The following is a 20,627-nucleotide window of genomic DNA, read 5'->3' as shown; positions in this document are numbered from 1 at the left end:
TATGTCCTTTTTAGAACCAATTTGATAAATTAATAGTCTTAACCTTTTTTTATTCACATAATGCTTTCAGCCCTTTCGATGATTTAGCTAAGAGTTTTTAATAAATTTACAAAATTGATAGAAATTATTTTGATTTTGTTCAATTTAGCCTACCACGAGTATGTTTTATCAAAACCAATATTGTTCAAATATATCACAACATGTAATATATGTTTTCCTTGATTTGTTTTCCGTCGATCTACTTCTTATTCTTCTTCCGACGGACATCGATTGCCATCCATTGACGGCAATCGGATATGCAGGAAGGCAGCTTCCACACCTGCGTAGGATATCGCACCCATTCCAACACACATGGGTCGGGACCAACCAGAGATTTTTATGCCTCAGAAAAATCCCATCGACCTCGACTGGGATTGAACCCAGACCCAGCAGTCACGCTTACCACTACACCACCGGCGCCGGCTCCGTCGATCTTGTTTTCCATACTGAGTACCAACACTGCAGACACCAGGGAGACAGCTCTCAAACCTCAACTCTACCGATCGACCCATCAACTCATGGACCGGGGACCAACAGCTTTAATTTCCCGGCGTGATCAGAGATGTTATGCCTCAGAAAATCCCGACGGCGCCGACTGGGATTGAATCCACGTCCTTTGGCGTGAGAAGCAACCACGCTTACCGCTACACCACCATTTTAAGTATACTTTCAAATTAGGCGTAAAATTTGAAAACGGCACAAAAGCTTTTTTAAACAAAAGTTGTAAGGCCCTTACACGCGAACCGAAGAACGCCATTGCTGATGCAGTTGTACCTAATTTGGCCCTTATTACGGGTGACATTTCACGGGGAAAATGAAGGGAAGTGATGAATTCTCATCCACGCTGAAGTGGTTACTGGGCAAATGGAATAGAAAATCGCTTCACCGTGAGTGACAAGTTATGATTTCACTTCGTTTTCACCGTGATAGGAGCTTTTATTTTGACCATGAGTTGAGTGCAATATCATAATGATAATCGAAAACTCGATAACGTCTTTTCGTATACGCCTGAAATGAAAAATTCGCATAGCAAGCGTTTACGAAAAGATATTATGGAATTTTTGATTGACAACCCTTGTCAGTATCATTCAATCTCACACAAACCAGATTTGTGCATATATATTGTCACTAAAGTTGAAACCGAAAGACCCACTCGTGACAATCGATTTTACTCTCGTTTAAGATAACATCGCATCTAGTGCTAACTATAGCGCATCATTGAACGAATACAGCGCACTAGATGCGACGTTATGTTTAACGTACAGAACGAGAGTAAAATCGATTGTCACGAGTGGGTCATTTCGGTTTCCAAGTCTAGCGACAGTCAATATAATGCAAGACTTAGTTACTATATCTGTTGAATTGTTAACCTTTTCATTCATAAATTGTTTTTAACAACAAGGAATATCTCTGTCATGCTTACTGGGTCAGAGCTAACCGAAATGCTCGTGCTAGAAATATACAGTCTAATACCGTGGGATTCCTCGAGATTGACGAGTATTCACGACAGCAATTACATCTAATCTCTGTATTTTTACTAACTGTCACAACGAAACAAGATGCCGTTTTTCGCCTGGAATCAAGAAGTTTTTGCTAATCCACAATTACTACTAATTTCCAAAAGTGTGCCAGGAACATTTACGAGAAAACGAATGTGAAGAGTTATTGGATTGTCCAAACCTAATCCACCATTTAAACGGCACCCATACAAAAGAAATGCTTGATATTTTTTTGGATTAGATATCGAAAACTTGTTGGAAATTTGTATTTGTATTTGTATTTATATTTAAAATAATTCATCTGACAATTTAGTCTTAATGAATAAATTAGAGCTAATTTAACACAGACCCAATCCGATTTGCAAAACGTTCGGTTGGTTCAATGAACTCGAAAAACTCTTCGACAGCCGTAAACGCACGAATACACGCTGAGATTGGTTCGTTGTTCCCAAACATGGTTCGGTGAATACTTGGTTGCAGTAGCGTTGTATTCCGAAGAGATCTGCTCGGCACACGAAAGTTCAACATCGCAAGCAGGTCGGGGGCATCAGTTTCACCATTCAACAGCTTAGCAATAAGCAACGATTGCTGTACTTTCCGTCGTTGTTCCAGTGTGTCTAAGCCCAACAGTCGGCATCTAACAGGATACGGCGGCAAATTGTCAGGATCACTCCACGGCAAGTTTCTCAGTGCCAGATGAATGAACCGTTTCTGAACCCGTTCGATCCTTAGGTACCACGTGACATGGTGAGGATGCCAAACGACGGACACATTTTCCAAAATTGGACGGACAAGTGCACAGTACAATGACTTCCAACAATGTGGATCCGAAAAATCCTTCGCAACTTTGGAAATAAAGCCCAACTGTCGCGTTGCTTTCGATATGAGCGCTGAACGGTGTAAATCAAAAGTCATTTTTGTGTCTAGTTGAACCCCTAGATCAGTCACACTGGTAACTTTGGTAAGAGTATCGCCGTCGATATGATAGTCAAACAAAATTGGATGTACCATGCGGTGAAAGGGGATTATCTGACATTTTTCCACACTAATAGTCACTTTGTTTCTCTGGCACAAATCGGCAAACAAAGTCAGCGAGTTTTTCAGAAGTCAACAATCTTCTTGTGTGCGCACCACAATGTACAGCTTTAAATCATCTCGCCTCCTTCAGGACGGTATAAATTACATCGACTTGGGCTTTTTCCTACATGCACGTTATGCACTTCGACGTTAAATTCAACAAATTGGTGGTGACCGATCGTCCGGGCATGAATCCGTGTTGATCAGTGGATATGTAGCTTTTTGTGGCATCGAGAATAACTCCACCCACTATAATCTCAAACAATTTTGAGACAGCTGAGAGACTCGTGATTCCCCGATAGTTAACAACATTGTAACGATCACCACGTTTGAAAATGGGTGTCATAAACGATTGCTTCCAAATGCGAGGGAATTTTGCTTGCTGAAGTGGAACATCACTGGAGGCTTCATCGATTTCCAAGTTTGAGGCGGGATTCGTCGCGAATACGGATGCCAAATGCTTGGCAAACAACTGGCATGACTCTGTAGCTGATGCTGCAGTTGTTTCGTTCAGGTAGACATTCGTTGGGATCACTGCACTTTTCCGTTTGGAGTTAACAAAGCGCCAAAAACCACGTGGATTTATTCTCAGACCAATTTGCACACGCAATACGTAAGATTTGTAGAGAGTGGCATTCAAAAACCGGTACGCATTGCTGGCTTGTTGAAAACTTCGTTTGTTGCCAGGCGTTCGTTGACGACGTAGTTTCCGTTGACAAGCATTGCGAGTGCGTTTTAAATTCCGTAAACGGAGAGTACTCCAGGCAGGCGAAACTGACGGCCGAATTCGTGGAACATTCGAAACAAGCCAATCGTTCAAAATGGAACAAAACATTTCCGCCATTTCATCGACATCTATGATAGTAAATATCGCATTCCAGTCAACGTTTAGCAAAAAGTTCGAAAGGGCCGAAAATCAATCATTCGAAAGTTTAGAGGTCGCTCCTCATGTCTTTCAATAGGTTCATCACACACCACAAGCGCTGATAGAGAGATCTCAACCGGAGGGTGGTGAGACATTAGCCTCACAATCAGGCAAACAAAAAACCAGATCGAGAATGCGATCGAGCGGATTGCGCACAAGATTCCTTTGGCCAAGGCACAAATAATCCATACCATCCAAAAGAGTGCTACTGGACAGCGGTAGTGGTGAAGCATCACATTGGATGACGTTGTCAATTGAACACCAGCGCATGCGTGGTTGATGATAATCACCACATACCAGGAGAGCGTCACCAGTCGAATACTTTCCACAAAGCTCATTATCGTTATCATTATCAATGGACGACATTGAACTGTATTATTTAGTAGGATTTGAAAGACAACAGTTCGAACAAATTCTTGAGCAAATTCCGTCCGGTGGCAGCAAACCTCATAAATGCGTTCCACTCACTCAATTTGAGAATTCTGTATTCAGTTTAGCTAAAATCACGAATACCCGGAGACTGAGTAAATACTTGCTCGAGTAAATGTCACTGATTATCGAGCACAATTTGGTCGAATATGAGTGACATTTATTAAAATTCATGCAGATTTTTAATCATCTATGGGTTATCGTGGTTTAACCGAAAATGAGTAACGCACTACCTCAAGTATCATGTGCAACTACTATGCAGAGTGGTTCAGAATGCAGATTTTGGTGGAAGCATAAGTTTTAAGCCTGAAATTATTAGTCAAACAGTGTATTGCACAAAGTTGTTTCTTATAGTTGGGCCCTCATTTTTATGACAATGGGTGGTTCTTATTATCATTGAAATCAAAACATTAACTTTTTTGTTTGAAGGACTTAATATATACATTCTTGGGAAAAGTTATAGCTGTGCTACTTTCAAGCAACTTTGTGAAAAAGAACTTTCTTGTACCTCTTTAATTAACCGGTTTAGAGGAATTTTCCTAAATTGAGTAAGGGTGTCTGTAAAAAACAGTTTTTGTATCAAGATTTCATGTTTCAAAGAAGAGACAAAGGTCCTAAAATAACTTTTAGATCTTTCGAAGGCGCAAATTTTTACCGCACAGAGCTTATCGAAATCCTTCGCCGATCAAGGCTTATTGACGTATTTCTACTAAAAATATGCCCTTTTGATATTTTTATATCTCTGGTCATATTCGAAAGACATTTAAAGCTCTTTAAGACACACGTTTTACAGCACTAGTATTTGCCTGAATTTTAGTAAAAAAATTAATAAATTCAAATTCATTTTATATTTACTACTTTAAAAATCACAAAAGGGAAATGGCTCTAATGTTAACCTATGGATCTAAGATTGGGCCCATCGCTAAAAATCTGCTATTTATCAATTTTATCTAGATAAACGCATCATTGGGACTGTACTAATGGCTATTTTTGGTCGTTTTTGAAAATTTGGTTTTTAAATGCCATAAAAATGTGTTTTTGATTGCTCCAAATAGAAATATTAGCATTTGAAAAATTGCATATTTTAGTAGATATCGACAAGTTCTGTTTAACAAAAATATGCACCTTTAAAAGATCTAAAAGTTAATTCAAGACATCTTTGCTGAGAAATTATATGTAAGAAATCTAGAGCAAAATTACTGTTTTTAGACACCCTAACTCAGTTTGAAAAAAAGCTCTAGATCGGTCAATTGAAGAGATTGAAAAAATAGTTTTTTTCGCAAAATTGCTTAAAATTAGCTCAGCTATAACTTTGCCGTAAATATAACTTATAAAATTGCTTAAAATTAGCTCAGTTATAACTTTGCCGTAAATGTAAACTTTAATTTCTTCAAACAAAAAAGTTAGATTTTTTATTTCAATGATAATAAGAACCACCCTAGAATTCATTGTCATAAAAATGAGGGCCTAACTATAAGGAACAACTGTCTTCAAGAGACTTTTAGTCTAAAGTTTCAATTTCAGACTCAAAACATATCTTTCAACCTAAATCTGCATTCTAGTCCACTGTGCAGTGACACATATGGCCAACATGAAAGATTTCAATCCTGGTTCAGTGCTTGGTTTTACCTTAACCTGGGCCCTGCATGGTAAAATTGATATCGACTTTCTTTATTTCTTTGTTGAGACTGTTGGTAAATGGAACTTAAATTTGAGTCAGATTCTTCAACCGTTATTAAATTCAGATCCACTGAAGTGACCGTTATTATTCAAGGCATAGGTATATTACACAGAAAAAAATAATTTTAATATTACATCAAAGTGGATGCACTTCAATCGTGTCGAAAATTCTTCTAAATATACTTGCCAAAAACGACAAAATTATGATTAAGATGTAATTAATAAAGTAGTATTAAAATTAATTTTTTGCTGTATAGGGTGAATCATCATGATCATTTTTCTTAGCAATGTTTTGTTTTTAAGTTTCATTTGGGATTACAAACATCTGTGCAATATTTGGGGACGATTGGATGTAGCGTGGCTTCTGCATTGCGTTTCAAATTTGGGAAAACTACTTTTTTTTTTGCATTTTCATTTTTAGGGATCAACATTTTGCTTGAACTATGCAACTAATCATGCGAGTATAGTCAAACAAGTGCCTAACAACTTTGCTAAAGGGTAGCGGCGCCGGTTGTGTAGTGGTAAGCGTGATTACCTCTCACCCCAGCAGGCCTGGGTTCAATCCCAGTCGGCGCCGCCGGGATGTTCTGAGGCATAACATCTCTGATCACGCCTTCCTTCGGAAAGGAAGTAAAGCCGTTGAACCCCGGTCCATGAGTTGATGGGCCGATATGTAGGCTCCAGGTGTGGGAGCTGCCTCCCTGGCGTCGGTAGCATTGATGCTCAGCACGGAAATCAAGATCGACGGAAAACGAATCAAGGAAAACTTTACTGAAGAATGAACGGTGTTATAATGTCTCTTAAAAAAAAGCTATAGCTGTTCAAAGATCAATGTTTCGCATTATATGCCAAAAATCACTTTTTTCTGCCAGCCATGCCGGTGTTCCAATGAAAGCCCAAACTGAAATAATTTCGGGTTTTCTTATTTTATCGCTTTGGTATAAAACAATGGCCCTATCTCATATGCGTAGTTAGGTCCTAAGTAACATTGACAGATTCTCTTCGTCGACTTTCATTTTGTATCCCCACGGCCATGTAAATACATTCATAGGTATTTTCAGCATACAGATCGATAAAAGAAGCTTTTATCTAGCATCTAATACGACAAACACATCAAGAAACGGTTCTGTGCTCAAGTTATTAACGAAAGAGAAAGTCGACGAAGAAAAAAAAAAGTCGACGAAGAGAATCGATCAATGTTACTTAAGACCTAATGCAATTTTCAGCTTGTATTGCTCAATTTCATAAGCGTAGTTGGATCGAGTAGGGGGGGGAGGAGCTTACTGTATCCCCTCTGCCATTTACTCATATAAATTAAGGTAAAGTTCGGAGTTTCCCATCTTCTCGCGTTCGTATGTTCGGAAGGATTATTCAAAAATATTTGCTCAAACTCATAGGCGTAGTTCAAAAGGGTGGAGCATTTTCTTCAACTACTCTATGAAAAATTAACAAATTAACGAGCCATCACACTGGTGTTATCCCTGAAATTCAATTCTAAATTCTAAAATGTTCTCAAAATTCTTTCAAAACAACTGACTGGGAATGGGAAAACGTTTTTTCATGAATACAGTGAAAAAATTATCAAATTTTACTACATTTTTCAAAAGTTTCTTTATGGAAAATTGGAAAATTATTTATTTCAGTAGAAATCGATTGGTGTACTTGGATTTAAATATTGTCTTTAGATGACAACGTACATAAGCATTCAAAACCTAACACCGTTTGTGAAGGTTTTGCAATTTTTGGTTTTCAATGCACCCCCTGCACCCGTAAGACGTAGTCAACGCCTAAAAAGATTTTCTTTTTGCCATCGGCATCCCCGTATAGATTACTAATATGTGCCAACCGAGGGTTAACTGATAAGCGTAACATCGAATTCAATCCCAGCCGAGGTCACTGGTATTTCCAAAAACAAAAATATTTAGCCATGTCTTCCTTGGAAAATTAATTAAAGACTTAAAGGGTGCTACGATCAAAATTCGGTCAATCAGGAATGCGTGTACATTAATTAATTGTATAATCAAAAATCAATTTATTTTTTCTTTTTAAAGTTCAATTAGTATAAAATTCATATCCGGCGCCAGTGGTATAAGCGTGACTGCTTTCTTACCCCAATGGGTCTGAGTTCAATCCCAGCCGAGGTCAGTTCGATTTTTCTGAGACAAAAAAATCTCTGGTCGTGTCTTCCTTCGGAAGGGAAGTAGAGCCGTTGGTCCCGGCCCATGTGTGTTGAATGGATGCGATATCCTATGCAGGTGTGGAAGCTTTATTTCTGCACATTCGATTGCCGTCAATGGCTGGCAATCGATGTTGGTCGGTGATTGGCACTAGATTGCGTAACAGAGACTAACGTTAAATAAAGGAACGAAGAATTAGTATAAAATTCAGTAAAGATATTCAGATGAGCTTCCGGTTGAGCAAATCTGAATTCCCGGATATTTCTTTTAACTCCTGTCATCAGATTCATCATCAGATACTGCCACCTCGTCCACTTTGTTCGTCACAGAACGCCAATTTTGCCTTAAACTGCTTCTCGCTTCCAACAGTTTTTTGGGTCTTCTTCAGGTTCCACTTGACAATGTCACAATATTTTTCGATTGGGTGGAGCTCTGGCATGTTGGGAGGGTTCTTGTACTTGAGCACCACCTGTACGTTGTTGGCAGCATACCACTCCATAGCCTTTTTCCGTAATGGCTGAATGCCCAATCCGGTCTAAACAGCACGGAACAATCGTGTTGCTTCAGAAAAGGCAGCAGACATTTTTCCAGACACTCGTTCACGTTAATTTCCTGGTTGACGGTCCTGTTAATGAAAATGTTGCTTTTCAAACCACAGGTACACTGCCCATAATCACAAGTCAGTTCCATCTGTAAAAAACTGGAAATGAGAAAACGGTGTTAAAAGATTTTACAAGTTTTCTGATTTGACACTTATTTTGGAGGAATAAATTTAAACGTGCAATGTAATAGAATGCATCCATGTTTACCCAAACATATTGGAAAAAAACATCATGAAATTTTTAATTTATGGCCAATGGTCAGTCACAATTCCATGATAATGCTGCATTCGTTTAGCACAGAATTGAACAGTAGAAAGATACCATGGTTCCATAGAACGTTATTGAATGTTTCTGGATTTGTTCCGCTGGTTCCAGAGCAATGGTCGGAACATATTCCGGTGAGTATGGGTCTTCATCAGACCAGAGATTTTCATAAACGTGCCAAACCCACCATGAGATAAATCAATTCACATGAGAATTCAAAAATAAGATCAATAAGAGTTATGAAGAGTGACCAGCACCATGTAAGTCACACTCGAACATGTTCCGGGTATCCCCGGGGAAGTGGTAAATCCTATTTAAATCAAAATCCTTGAAGCGATACATCAAATCACATGACAATTCAAAGCCATATACATTGGCGGCCAAACTGAGTATCGTAAGAACTATATTGGCCATTTTGATAACTGAAGAGCAAATGTCAATGTCAAAATGAGGGGTGTTCAGGTTTTTTTAAATCTCGCGTCACTTTTCAAATAGACCAATGTAACATATCCACCATTTTGAGAAAATCGAAGTTGAAGTTCGACGGATTATTATTTTAACTGTTTAGAAACAATACATTTTGCAATACTGTTTTAACGTTGAAAATTCAGTAGAAATGGTAAAATCCGAGGGGGGCGACTCTATCTACGATGCAGGAAATATTGTGTTTTGCTGTGGCTAGCTGCGCGTACGCTGAGTTGATAGAAAAAAGATTTATCACGATTTTGAAGATATCCTGCAAAAAATGATGCGCGATGCAAGTAGATGCGAGAAATGAAAGAAGATTTTTCGAAAATTTATTCACTAGTGTGAGATTTTTTTAGCATCTAGAATTGAGATTTAGATGTGTCGCCCCCCTCGGTAAAATCACAATTTTACTTTGAATTTCATGCTACAATATAGAAAAAATCACATAGGACGTTTTGACGAGTCAAGTTGTACATCGGACATGTTACACAGGACGATTTTCTCAATGATATAATACTAGATTCCCTTGCTCAGATTTCAGAGTAGAGTACCTAACTTTAGATGGACCCCGCCTTTAGAAAATGAGCACCAATCATGTTAGGCAGTCCAAATGACCGAAGTATCAATCACGTACCCATCATTTCAAACTGTACATTGGAGAATTTTTGATGTATGATTATCTTAAATAAATGAAAGTAAATTTGGATGGATGTTTTTGTGTCACATACATTGATAGAAGAGCAATAGTTTGTATCGCTTAACACGATTTGTTTACATTTGTTACTTCCCATCCAACGCACATGTTCTATAACAGGCTATATAACCTTTATATGACTAATTTTGGTTGTAAAGCAGTTTACTCAACATAATACCATGAATTTGTGTTACTCGGGTTATGACATTTTGTAAAGTGACGCTAGAAATGCTCGATTAAAATAAATGTGTCAAGCTTAAGTCGACCAGATTTTGATCGCAGCACCCTTTATATGCCGGCCTTTGTGTTGATGGGTTCATGACGGAGCAGATAGCAAATGAAAATAAACCAGAAAGAAAATTCCAGATAAGATTTCACAAATCCTTATCGATTCGAGACTCGAGAATTATCTTTTCAAGGATCAAAACTCTGCATGAGCTGCCAATAAGAAATTGGTAAAAAAATATCCCCACAAATTCCAATCCACTTTCCTTCTGCAGACCGGGGATAGCAGATAAGAGTGGTGCGGCTTAGCACATGATAGAAAATTGTGATCATAATCGGTTCGTGCCAACGAGCCAGGAGAAAAAGTGCGCCCCTGTGTGTATTCGAGCGGCAATATTAGCATAAAAAGTGCGCCAAAATGACCGACATCAACCGCAACGGGCAAGCTTATGTGAAGCACAACGGGAAAATCGAACCGGGTCCAAGTGCTTCCAGTACGCTGAAGCGTAACAATAGCTATCATCAACGATTGAAAAAATCCTACAGCGAGTGTGAGTATAGTGCCACCAACGCCGCAGCAAACAACAATGGACAGCAATCAGCAACGGTCGGTCGAAGCGGGTCCAACACCGGCGGATCGGCCAAGTGGCGATCCCAAACAGCTCTACCGGCCAACCAGCAGCAGGGTGGCATGGTAAAACCAACGGCCACTGTCAAACCGGATGCCTCGGCCAACACTTCAGCTGATGAGTTTAAACGCTTTCACACGCTACGTAACAGCTACGGGGGGAAATCCAATTTAAATGTAAATAGCACCAACGAGTCCTCAATAAAAACGCAAGTTCTGCTTCATCAGCAAAAGCTGAAAGAGTACAGCAAACACGCTGCGGATCTGAACAACGATAGCTACTCGACCTGTTCCTCGTCTCAATCGGACTATCAGCATCCGCAGCAGCAGCATCATTCTCACAAACATCATCATCGATACCATCATCACCAGCACCAACATCATCAGCACCTCCAGCAGCAGAATTCCCAGGCTCCGGCCCAGCAGCTACAGCAGTACCAGTATCCGGTGTCAACGACGGTGGCTGCCAACGCTACCCTAACCCGACCCGCCGCTGCTGGTCACAGCAGCAGTTCTTCCATCTTGAAAAACAGTAAGGACTGTAGCGGCGGAGGCGGCAGCGCCAAGAATTCGCTCAGGCGTGGTGCCGGCGGATTAAGCACTTTGTCACTGTGCAGCTGCGATGCCGAGACGGAGGTGAGTACCTATAGTTCTCCCGTGGGATTTTCCGTGGGGACGGTGGTGGGGGTGTTCGGGTCACATAATCTCTTTCCACGTTTTCTTTTGCGTTGTGTTCCACGCCATCCTAGTGGCCGGCATTATGGCGACAATCGGTGGAAATTGAATCACGCGGAGTGCAGCCCGACGTAGATCCTATTTGTGCCATAATTATCGGATAAATGCCAGTAATTAACCTTTGCAAGATTGCTTGCCGTTCCCTGTAGGGATTCGTTTTCAAACAGTTAGTTAATTGAATTAGTTGCTACCAGAGAAGCACTTTGTGCATATCGATATCATCCTAATAGGGCTTGAACAGGTACTATCGAAGGCGGTTATTTACGAATCGATTAGTATTGCAATATAATTTGCATTCGGTTGGAATTTACCAACATGCTCAGGTTCTGATCATCCCCTTTAAATTCTAGCTCATTTGGAAGCAACCACGAGAAGGGTAAAATTCGTCCGGTCTGAAAATTATGCTAAACGTGCACATTAATTGTGTTTTTAAATCCAGTTCAAACCTGAGCAAACATTTTCATTCACCAACCGTAAGCTTCCACTTCAATAGACTTATAATTCCTGATGAAAGAATCCCATATTCCAAGAAAAGCTCTCCATCAAGCACTTAACTGTGTAGATAAAAGAAATGTATTCAGGCAGAAACGGTCAGTTGTATGAGACTCCGCTGTGATCTATCACCACCCTTGCGATACGTCTTTCTTCCATCTGCACGTTAACACAATAAAACAATCTTCTTTGTATTAACTCCACCTTGCATATCAAACATCACCCTAATCACGTAGTCTCTACTAGCGCTGGATCCCCACCACCAGCCACCCACCGGTAGAGCGTGAAGACGACATTGATTTAGGGTAATCCATCTTCCGATTCCCTTTACTTCACCGAATCCCGGCTGCCACTTGTTCCGGGTGTAACTTTCTCGGGGCTCTGCTGGTCCCACGAGGACAGTATCCTAATATTCACCTCGAGAAATCAAAAACAAATAAAGACTAACGGAAGCGAAACTGACCAGGACAACATCCCCTTTCCGCAAGAGGTGACCCAAAAATTTGTACCACGAAACTCCATTAAATATTTACGCAATCACTTTTACCGTAGCTGGGCCACCACCATCAACGCACAATATTTCTAGCCATTTTCTCATGCTTCTCGTTGTTGTTGTTGTTGTTTCACAAATATTTGCAGATAATACCAAATCCATTAAGGCCACTATATCAGTACAGCTTGGACAGGAAGAATCCTCGCCAGCACACGTACACGTGCGAACAGAATGCCCAGATTTTGCTACGGCTCGAGAAGGACCGGGCGAGAAAGTACGGCTCGTCCGGAAAGCTGGTAAGTTGCAACCAACTGCATTGGGTGATAAGGTGAATGGGCGGTTGGTGTGGGTTCATTATAACGCCTCTAGGGTTGCAATTTTTACATTTTATCTGGTCGACCGATTGACCTGGTGTGTAAGTCCAGTCAGTCGGTAAGCCAGTTCAATATCCCCGGAGCTGCCAATTGTATAAATCAACAGTTGTTCGGATCGTATTGGCATCGATGAAATTGGTTCTGCTCCAGGGTTTGCTGGGCAAATTATCTGAAAGCTTTACTGTGCCACAGGGAGGTAGTCGAAATGCATTTATGAGTGAATCAGTAGTGCAAGTTGAATTTTATTTACATCAATTCCCCGTGGGTTGTACTTGTCAATTGAAATGTGATTATTTGCAGTCCTGTTCAGATCAAGAGCTTGATTTCTACTTCTATTTTAAATTGCTTACTAAAACAACTTTTAAGGGTGGAGCACGGCTTCAGCAGTATAAAGATTTGCAAACCCAAACAGCCCTCATGTTTAAAGCCACATTTCTTGTGTTACACTGATTTGAAACCAATTTCCACACAATTTTTTTTTTTTTTTTTGAAAAAAACGCGGTAGGCTCTGTCCACGAACGGTTGGTTTTGTTTTCGCTAGCGCTGATTTCATCTGTTTTCCGCATATTTTTTAATAATACCAAGTAAACAAATATTAGTTTTCACGTGTGGATAAGTGTAAATTAAGATCTATCACGTTTTAAGAAGCTTTTTAGTGGTATTGTAATTAAAGTGAAAACTCTGGGAATAGAATTTTTTTCGAGTAGCTGTGTTGCTGTGGTGTCGCGTTGGTCGGTTTTTCTTTTCGCTTGTTTTTGGTGCTTTGCCTACCTCCCAAGAAGAGTTTTACCGGGGTGCTGGCGTTCTGCCTTCCGGAATATGCACGCGAATGAGGTGTTAGGCTAAAATTCGGGGCAAATGAAAAAATTCGTATGTGATTCAAAATGTTGTGTTCGGTTGTAAAAACAACGCGGAAGATTTTTCGGAGGCAAAATTTGGTGAGATCCATCTGATTACACTAGTTTACAAAACAACATAAAAAGTGTGAACTTTAGTGGTTGACCAACGTTTCTAATGCAAAATCCTACGCTGAATTCAATGCCGTGGTCAGAAAAAATTAAAGTAGAGTCATTTTTGAGATATACAAAAATTTTGATTTTTTTGAATTTTGGACAAAAGTACGATTACTAAAATGTCAATATCTTTGGAACTAGTGCACCAATTTTAAATATTTTTTTATGAAAATGAAGCTAAATAAATTTGCTATCGTTCTAATATTATGTCTAAATTAAAAATTTAATTTTGAAGTCATTTAAAAATTTACAGCATTTTTTTTTTATTTTTCCTGCGAATTTTCCATAAAAATCTTGTTTTAATCAACATTTTTAATGGGATAAAAAGATTCAAAAAATCATTCCATAACTTATTCTTAAAATCCATTAAAAACTGGAGAAAATGAGCCTTTAATGGATGAAGTCGGTTGGAAATTGTCGAAGTTATGAAATTTTTTGTAAAATCATGGAAATTGAATGTTCCAAGATTGGCCGTTGTCCCGCTCCTAGGTTCATGCACCACTTCCAGTAAGCCTTTCTGCGGACGTGTACGCATACGGTGCATTTCACTAACACTACCAGCTGTCACGCAAAATTAAATGGGATATTTTCAACAATATAATTTACGCTAGTGTTTGTGAGACCGCTCGGCGAGAACCTAACGCAACCAACTCAATTTGACAGCTTTCTTTCTTTAACATTGCTTAACGATGTATACGACAAAACGTGAATTCAAGTGTAAAAATGATCCTCAAAAGTTTTGTTACGCGTGTGGCAACTATATATTTACAAAATCGGTCAATTTCACTGCTTCGTTGCAAACTGTATACAGGCTTTATTTTAAAATTGATCCTGGAGACTTTGACGAACCGTTGATTCCAAAAGTATTATTTAGTTCGTGCAAAACGTGCTTGGCTAGGTGGATGTCAGGCGCAAGGTAAATTGATTTTTTGAATAACTTTCATATAAACAATTTATGTACAGCATGGTAGTGCTTTGTTCTTTCCTGATCGACATTATCTTACTTCATCTATTTTTGATAAGTGTTAATGTCTTACTTACTAACTCACTTATTTGTTATCTGTCAGTCGCTATTTGTCCTTTGACATGCCCACCATATGGCGTCGATCGTTTTGTCATGCAACGGATTGTTATTTCTGCTTGACAAAAGTTAAGCAACAAGGACGTCACAAAACAGTTGAGTATCCACAAGTGGCTTCTATGACAAAACCTGTTCCACATTCAAGTTCGGTCCCGTATCCTGTTTATCCAAAGCGGAAACGAGCGCCCTCTGTTGAATCGACCGTTACATAAAGTGAGGAGGAATTCAAGGAGGAATGCGAGGAAGACTTCGAGGTGGAATTGGAAAGAAACCCAAAACTGTTTACACAATCCGAATTTAATGGTTTGGTGCGAGATCTCGACTTATCGAAGGAGAAATCCAAATTGCTGGCATCACGCTTGAAAGAACACAACATGCTGAGCAAGGAGGTCAAAATTTCTTGTCACAGGAATCGTCACAAGAAATTTGACAAATATTATTCTACAAAGGACAAGGCATGTTTTTTGCCATGACGTAAACGGCTTGTTTGAAGAGTTTGGTGAGCCATATGATCCAGCTGAATGGCGTTTATTCATCGATAGCAGCAAGTTGAGCTTGAAAGCCATTTTACTGCATCAAGGGAATGAGAAACCTTCTATTCCATTAGTTCATGCCGTTAATATGAAGGAAACGTATGAATCAATGGCTCTATTGCTCAATTTGATAAATTACAATCAACACAATTGGAAAATTTGTTCCGATCTTAAAGTGGTTGCCATGTTGACTGGATTGCAACAGGGATACACAAAATATATGTGTTTTTTGTGTAAATGGGACAGTCGAGCTCGTAAGGAACACTACGTCCGAAAAGATTGGCCAAAACGGGATAATTTCACAATTGGTAAAGACAACGTTAAAAATTATCCTCTTGTGGTAAAAGAACGCATAATACTTCCACCACTACATATAAAACTTGGGCTATTCAAAAATTTCGTCAAAGCGTTGCAAAAAGAAGGGCCGGCATTCCAGTACTTGAAATCAGTATTTCCTAATTTATCTGACGCAAAGATAAAGGAAGGTGTATTTGTTGGCCCACAGATCAAAAAACTGCTCAATGATTCCGCATTCAATACAGTTTTGACACCAGATGAGGAAGAAGCGTGGAAATCGTTCCAGCGTGTTGTCACAACCTTTTTAGGAAATTTCAGAAGCCCAGATTATGAGGAAGCCGTCGATGAATTGCTCAAAAATTATGAGAAAATAGGTATAAATCAAAAATATTGTGTTTGTTACATATAATTAATTTCAAATCCTTTTATTTCACTGAACACAGGTGTGAATATGTCTTTGAAGATACATTTCCTATATTCTCACATGGATTTTTTCCCGGAAAATCTTGGTGACGAGAGTGATGAGCACGGCGAACGTTTTCACCAACAAATGAAGATGATGGAACGTCGTTACCAAGGGTTTTGGGATGAAGCAATGATGGGTGACTATTGTTGGTATCTGATTCGAGAAACAAGTTCAAAACATCTAAGACAAAGTCATTCGATTCTCAATCATTTTTAATAAAACCTAAATAAATTTCTTTTGTATCAACTCGGTTTTAAATCCTGATATGCCTTAATCAAATTGATATGTAGAGAAAAGAATCTCCCATGAAAACTTTACATGCGATTTGGATGCTTACAACGACACCTAGAAAAGGAACTCTAAAGCTGTTGTATTTCAGCAACATTTTTAAGTGTTTTACAAAAATGCTCATAACTTCGACAATTTCCAACCGATTTCATCCATTAAAGGCTCATTTTCTCCGGTTTTGAATGTACTTTAAGAATAAATTATGGAATGATTTTTTGAATCTTTTTATCCCATTAAAAATGTTGATTAAAACAAGACTTTTATGGAAAATTCGCAGGAAAAATAAAAAAAAAGCTGTAAATTTTTAAATGACTTCAAAATTAAATCTTTAATTAAGACATAATATCCTAATGAACGAAAGCAAATTTATTTAGCTTCATTTTCATAAAAAAAGATTTAGAATTGGTGCACTAGTTCCAAAGATATTGACATTTTAGTAATCGTACTTTTGTCCAAAATTCAAAAAACCAAATTTTTGTACATCTTAAAAATGGCTCTACTTTAATTTTTTCTGACCACGGCATTGAATTCAGCGTAGGATTTTGCATTTGAAATGATCATCACCTTACCGAGTTCAAAAATGCTGTAAACTAGTGTTATAAACATCACATTTCGAAATCTGGAAGTGTGTTTGCAGTACCATTATTCATATGATAACGGTAGTGTTTACATGCGGGGCTTATTGTATGCCCTAGTAGCACGCTTGTCACAAATCGGTTGTGGCAACTTCTATACAACTAATATCAGTCGTAAACAAGTTGCTGCAACTTATTTTGACGGAAATGTGCTACTCGGGTGTGAAAGTAACCTCGGAATGGACGTGAATTACCAGGCATTATGGCTATCGCTTTCTAACTCCCGAACTAAACTGGCTTTAAATTTTTACATCAAGGATTGTTGTGAGCAAAGTTCTTCCATAATACCACTGCCGGCCAGTGGGGGTTAGATTGAACACACACACACACACACACACACACACACACACACACACACACACACACACACACACACACACACACACACACACACACACACACACACACACACACACACACACACACACACACACACACACACACACACACACACACACACACACACACACACACACACACACACACACACACACACACACACACACACACACACACACACACACACACACACACACACACAATTTCCACACCATTTTTTTTTTTTATTTATTTATGATCTCCACTAACTCGACTAACTCGCACAGACTGAACTATTTACTACTATTTTCTAGATTAGATTCCATAGGATTATGTGAAAATATAGTTTTGGACATGTTTAAATCGAATTTGTCGTCAACTTAATTAAACGTCCGAAGACAAGAATCAAGCGGATTGAGGTGCCCATAGTTCTTCCTGTGGTACGGAATTGCCAGTAGAGGCGAACTTTGGAAGCGACGTGGAGGCAGAGATGCCAGATCTACGTAACTCTCCGTAGATCTACGGATTTTAAATTTTTTTTTGCGAAAATACGGATCCGTAGACAAAATCTACGGAATTCGGTACAGTTTCTAAGGATTTTTTTCTTCAGTGTACGTTTCCCTTCAGAATCGAATTTTACAATCTGATTCTGAAGGGAAAGAATAAAGTAAAATACACCTCTGCAGCTTGTCAACCGCTTTTTGAGCAAGCAAACGTCAGACTGTGCGTGAAACATGGCGAATAAAAGTCATGTCAAGACCAGTCTTGTAAGCGGTCATCGTAGCCGACACATTTTCTGTGATAATCGACTGCTTTTGCTTCGGACACTTGCAAAACAAGCTTTCAAATTACAGTACCAAACTAAAATGTCATACGACAGGCTCTGTCATACGACACTGTCGCCGAAGGCCGTCACAAATGTTTGTATTTTAGTTTTTCTCATAATAAGAGCTGCTGATGATGTGCTTGTTTGAATTCTGAAAATATCAAGCAACGATGTCCTAGTAATAACATATCTGATCAGAAGTGGTTTAATTTACACCCAATTGAGGAATTAGAACGAAATCACATATGTCATATGATAGTTGCTTAATAATTTTCTTTTTGCTCGAATTTTGGTCTACCGTTTGCGTTGTGTAAGGGAGATGACGCTCTCTTCCCCGTCAGCTCGATGATGATAAGGCCTTCAACGTGTTCATCAAAAAACTCGTTATCCATAAGTCGTCGTACTTGTCCGGCTTTGTAAAGTAAACTACGGTTAAAGCGTGGTTTTCTTATTAGATGACGACACCATTGTACTGCCGCTACGGGATCACAATTGATCAGATCGCCATAGATGGTATTGAAATCCCTGCAGTGGATCCTCAAATTGAGCTGGAAACCATTACCGTGGAAAATGAGACAGAATTGCAGCTTGGGCAACAGGAGACGCTCCTTTGGAGTGAGTACAAATGCCTAGAGATCATTCTCGCGCAAAACAGGGTTCCTCTGTCATTAATATATGACGAGCACGGCGAAGAGATAGCTTTTCCTGCCATTTGTTTCGGCCATGCAAGGAAATTCAAGCCAGCAGTTCGGGTGACATATTTCATGATGGCATCCAGTGAAACTCGTCGTGAAGACAGGCGTGTGGCCAAACCACATTTGTTGTATATTACAATGAAAGTTCTTCGGCTTACAGTTTCCGAAAGCTTGCAATGTACTTTTAAGTGCACGAGAACCGCAAACATTACACGTGGACCTTAAGAAACACCTTATTAAGGGGGTAGTACACTTTGAACGTCCAAATAGTAAGGCATTTTCGTTAATTTTTTTAAGCAATAAAACACTCAGGGAGGGCAAATATGTTACAACCCATTTATTAGTCATCCTTCGAACTACAATTTGTATTTTTTTTGAACTCGATTGGCGTCTTCCCGTGGCCGGTGCACCAGGTCGCGCTAGCGTCCTCACGCGGAAGTCGGAAAACGGCGTGGGAAAATACTCCTTTCCATGTGATCCTGGAACATAAATCGAACAAAAATCCTGATTAGTAATGAAATTTGGGTTAGAAATACGTATTCCGATTTTTTTTTAAATTAATTTTTTCAAAATTGTAGCCTTAGAAAAAAAAAAGTTTATTTTTCCACACTAAAAATGCTTACAAAATCGTGGATTAAAAATCCATTTTTGACAAAATCGAAAATGTGCATACGTATTTCTAAGCAGAATTTAATTCTGAACAAGAAAACCTAGGCGATATCTAAATGTGATGATAACTGGTAAGAGTTATTTTCCACGCCAGTTTGAAAAACCCTGTTTCGAGATAAACGCGTTTAGAGATAAAATTTCATTTTTCTCGTGGATAAGTGATGCGATGCCAGCTCCATAGCCAGCTCCATACATTTGGCCTTCTGTGTTGTCATCCAAGAAGTCCTTGTGTTTTCTGGTCGCCAAACTGCATCTCCGGGCTTCTTTCGCTGCATCCGTGAGGCGCGACTCCACCTTGCTCGTGCGTTCGGCGTCAGCAGCCAGGCAGAAGTTGTAGCAGCCAGGCAGAAGTTGTAGTTGTAGTCGGGCCGATTTCCAGATTTAGTACTTGCATTATTTCCATGATACCCATCATCCCATCATTGAAATTGCACGCAGCAATATCAGCTGCGATATCCACCACCGACTTCCCGCTGTGAACAGTTTTCGGCGCCATTTGCCACAGAGCTGCATTGAAAGACTCGTTCGCGTTCTGAGTAAACCCGCCGAGGCACCTTTGCAGCAAGTCATCTCGGGACAACTCTGTGTAAACTGGTTTGAGAGCGACAAAAAGTTCCTTCTTTATAGCAGGCTTGTGATTGTAGTCCTCCAGCTCACCGGTCGCTTTCGCCTTCTGCCAGGAACACCAGGAATCCGGGCCTACTGGACATTTGCTGTGCTGTGGTTTATCGTTAGTCGATATCTTATGATTTAAAGTTGCCCAGATTTCTCGTTTCATGTCTTCGAGTGATGAAGAATTCCTCCGAATAGCTAATCCATAGTACATCGTCAGCTCGTCAATGAGTTTTCCCGTCAACTTCGAGTGACAGAAGATGTTTCCCCATACGCTTTTGCACGTGGTCGTTACACTCTTTCTTTTGCACGATCAAATCTTCGTATGGCTGGCTGTCAATAATACCTTTAAAGGTCTTGCTGTCGCCGTCCCCGATGTATTTGCTGTATTTC

General features: G+C 39.5%; 1 protein-coding gene across 1 annotated transcript in view; it reads left to right on the top strand.

Annotated features, from left to right (window-relative positions):
• Positions 1–20,627, top strand: part of LOC135700887 (uncharacterized) — a 139,801-nt gene that overhangs the window by 1,089 nt on the left and 118,085 nt on the right. The window contains exons 2-3 of the mRNA XM_065221545.1: positions 10,355–11,343; positions 12,574–12,723. Of these exons, the coding sequence (XP_065077617.1) occupies positions 10,498–11,343; positions 12,574–12,723 (996 nt within the window). The 5' untranslated portion in view covers positions 10,355–10,497. The remainder of the gene's footprint in view (positions 1–10,354; positions 11,344–12,573; positions 12,724–20,627) is intronic.

Source organism: Ochlerotatus camptorhynchus, unplaced genomic scaffold, assembly GCF_037179485.1.
Source record: "Ochlerotatus camptorhynchus isolate MF236.1 unplaced genomic scaffold, CSIRO-AGI_Acam_v1.1 ptg000144l, whole genome shotgun sequence".
Lineage (NCBI taxonomy): Eukaryota > Metazoa > Arthropoda > Insecta > Diptera > Culicidae > Ochlerotatus > Ochlerotatus camptorhynchus.
This window is presented reverse-complemented; position numbering and strand designations above follow the sequence as displayed.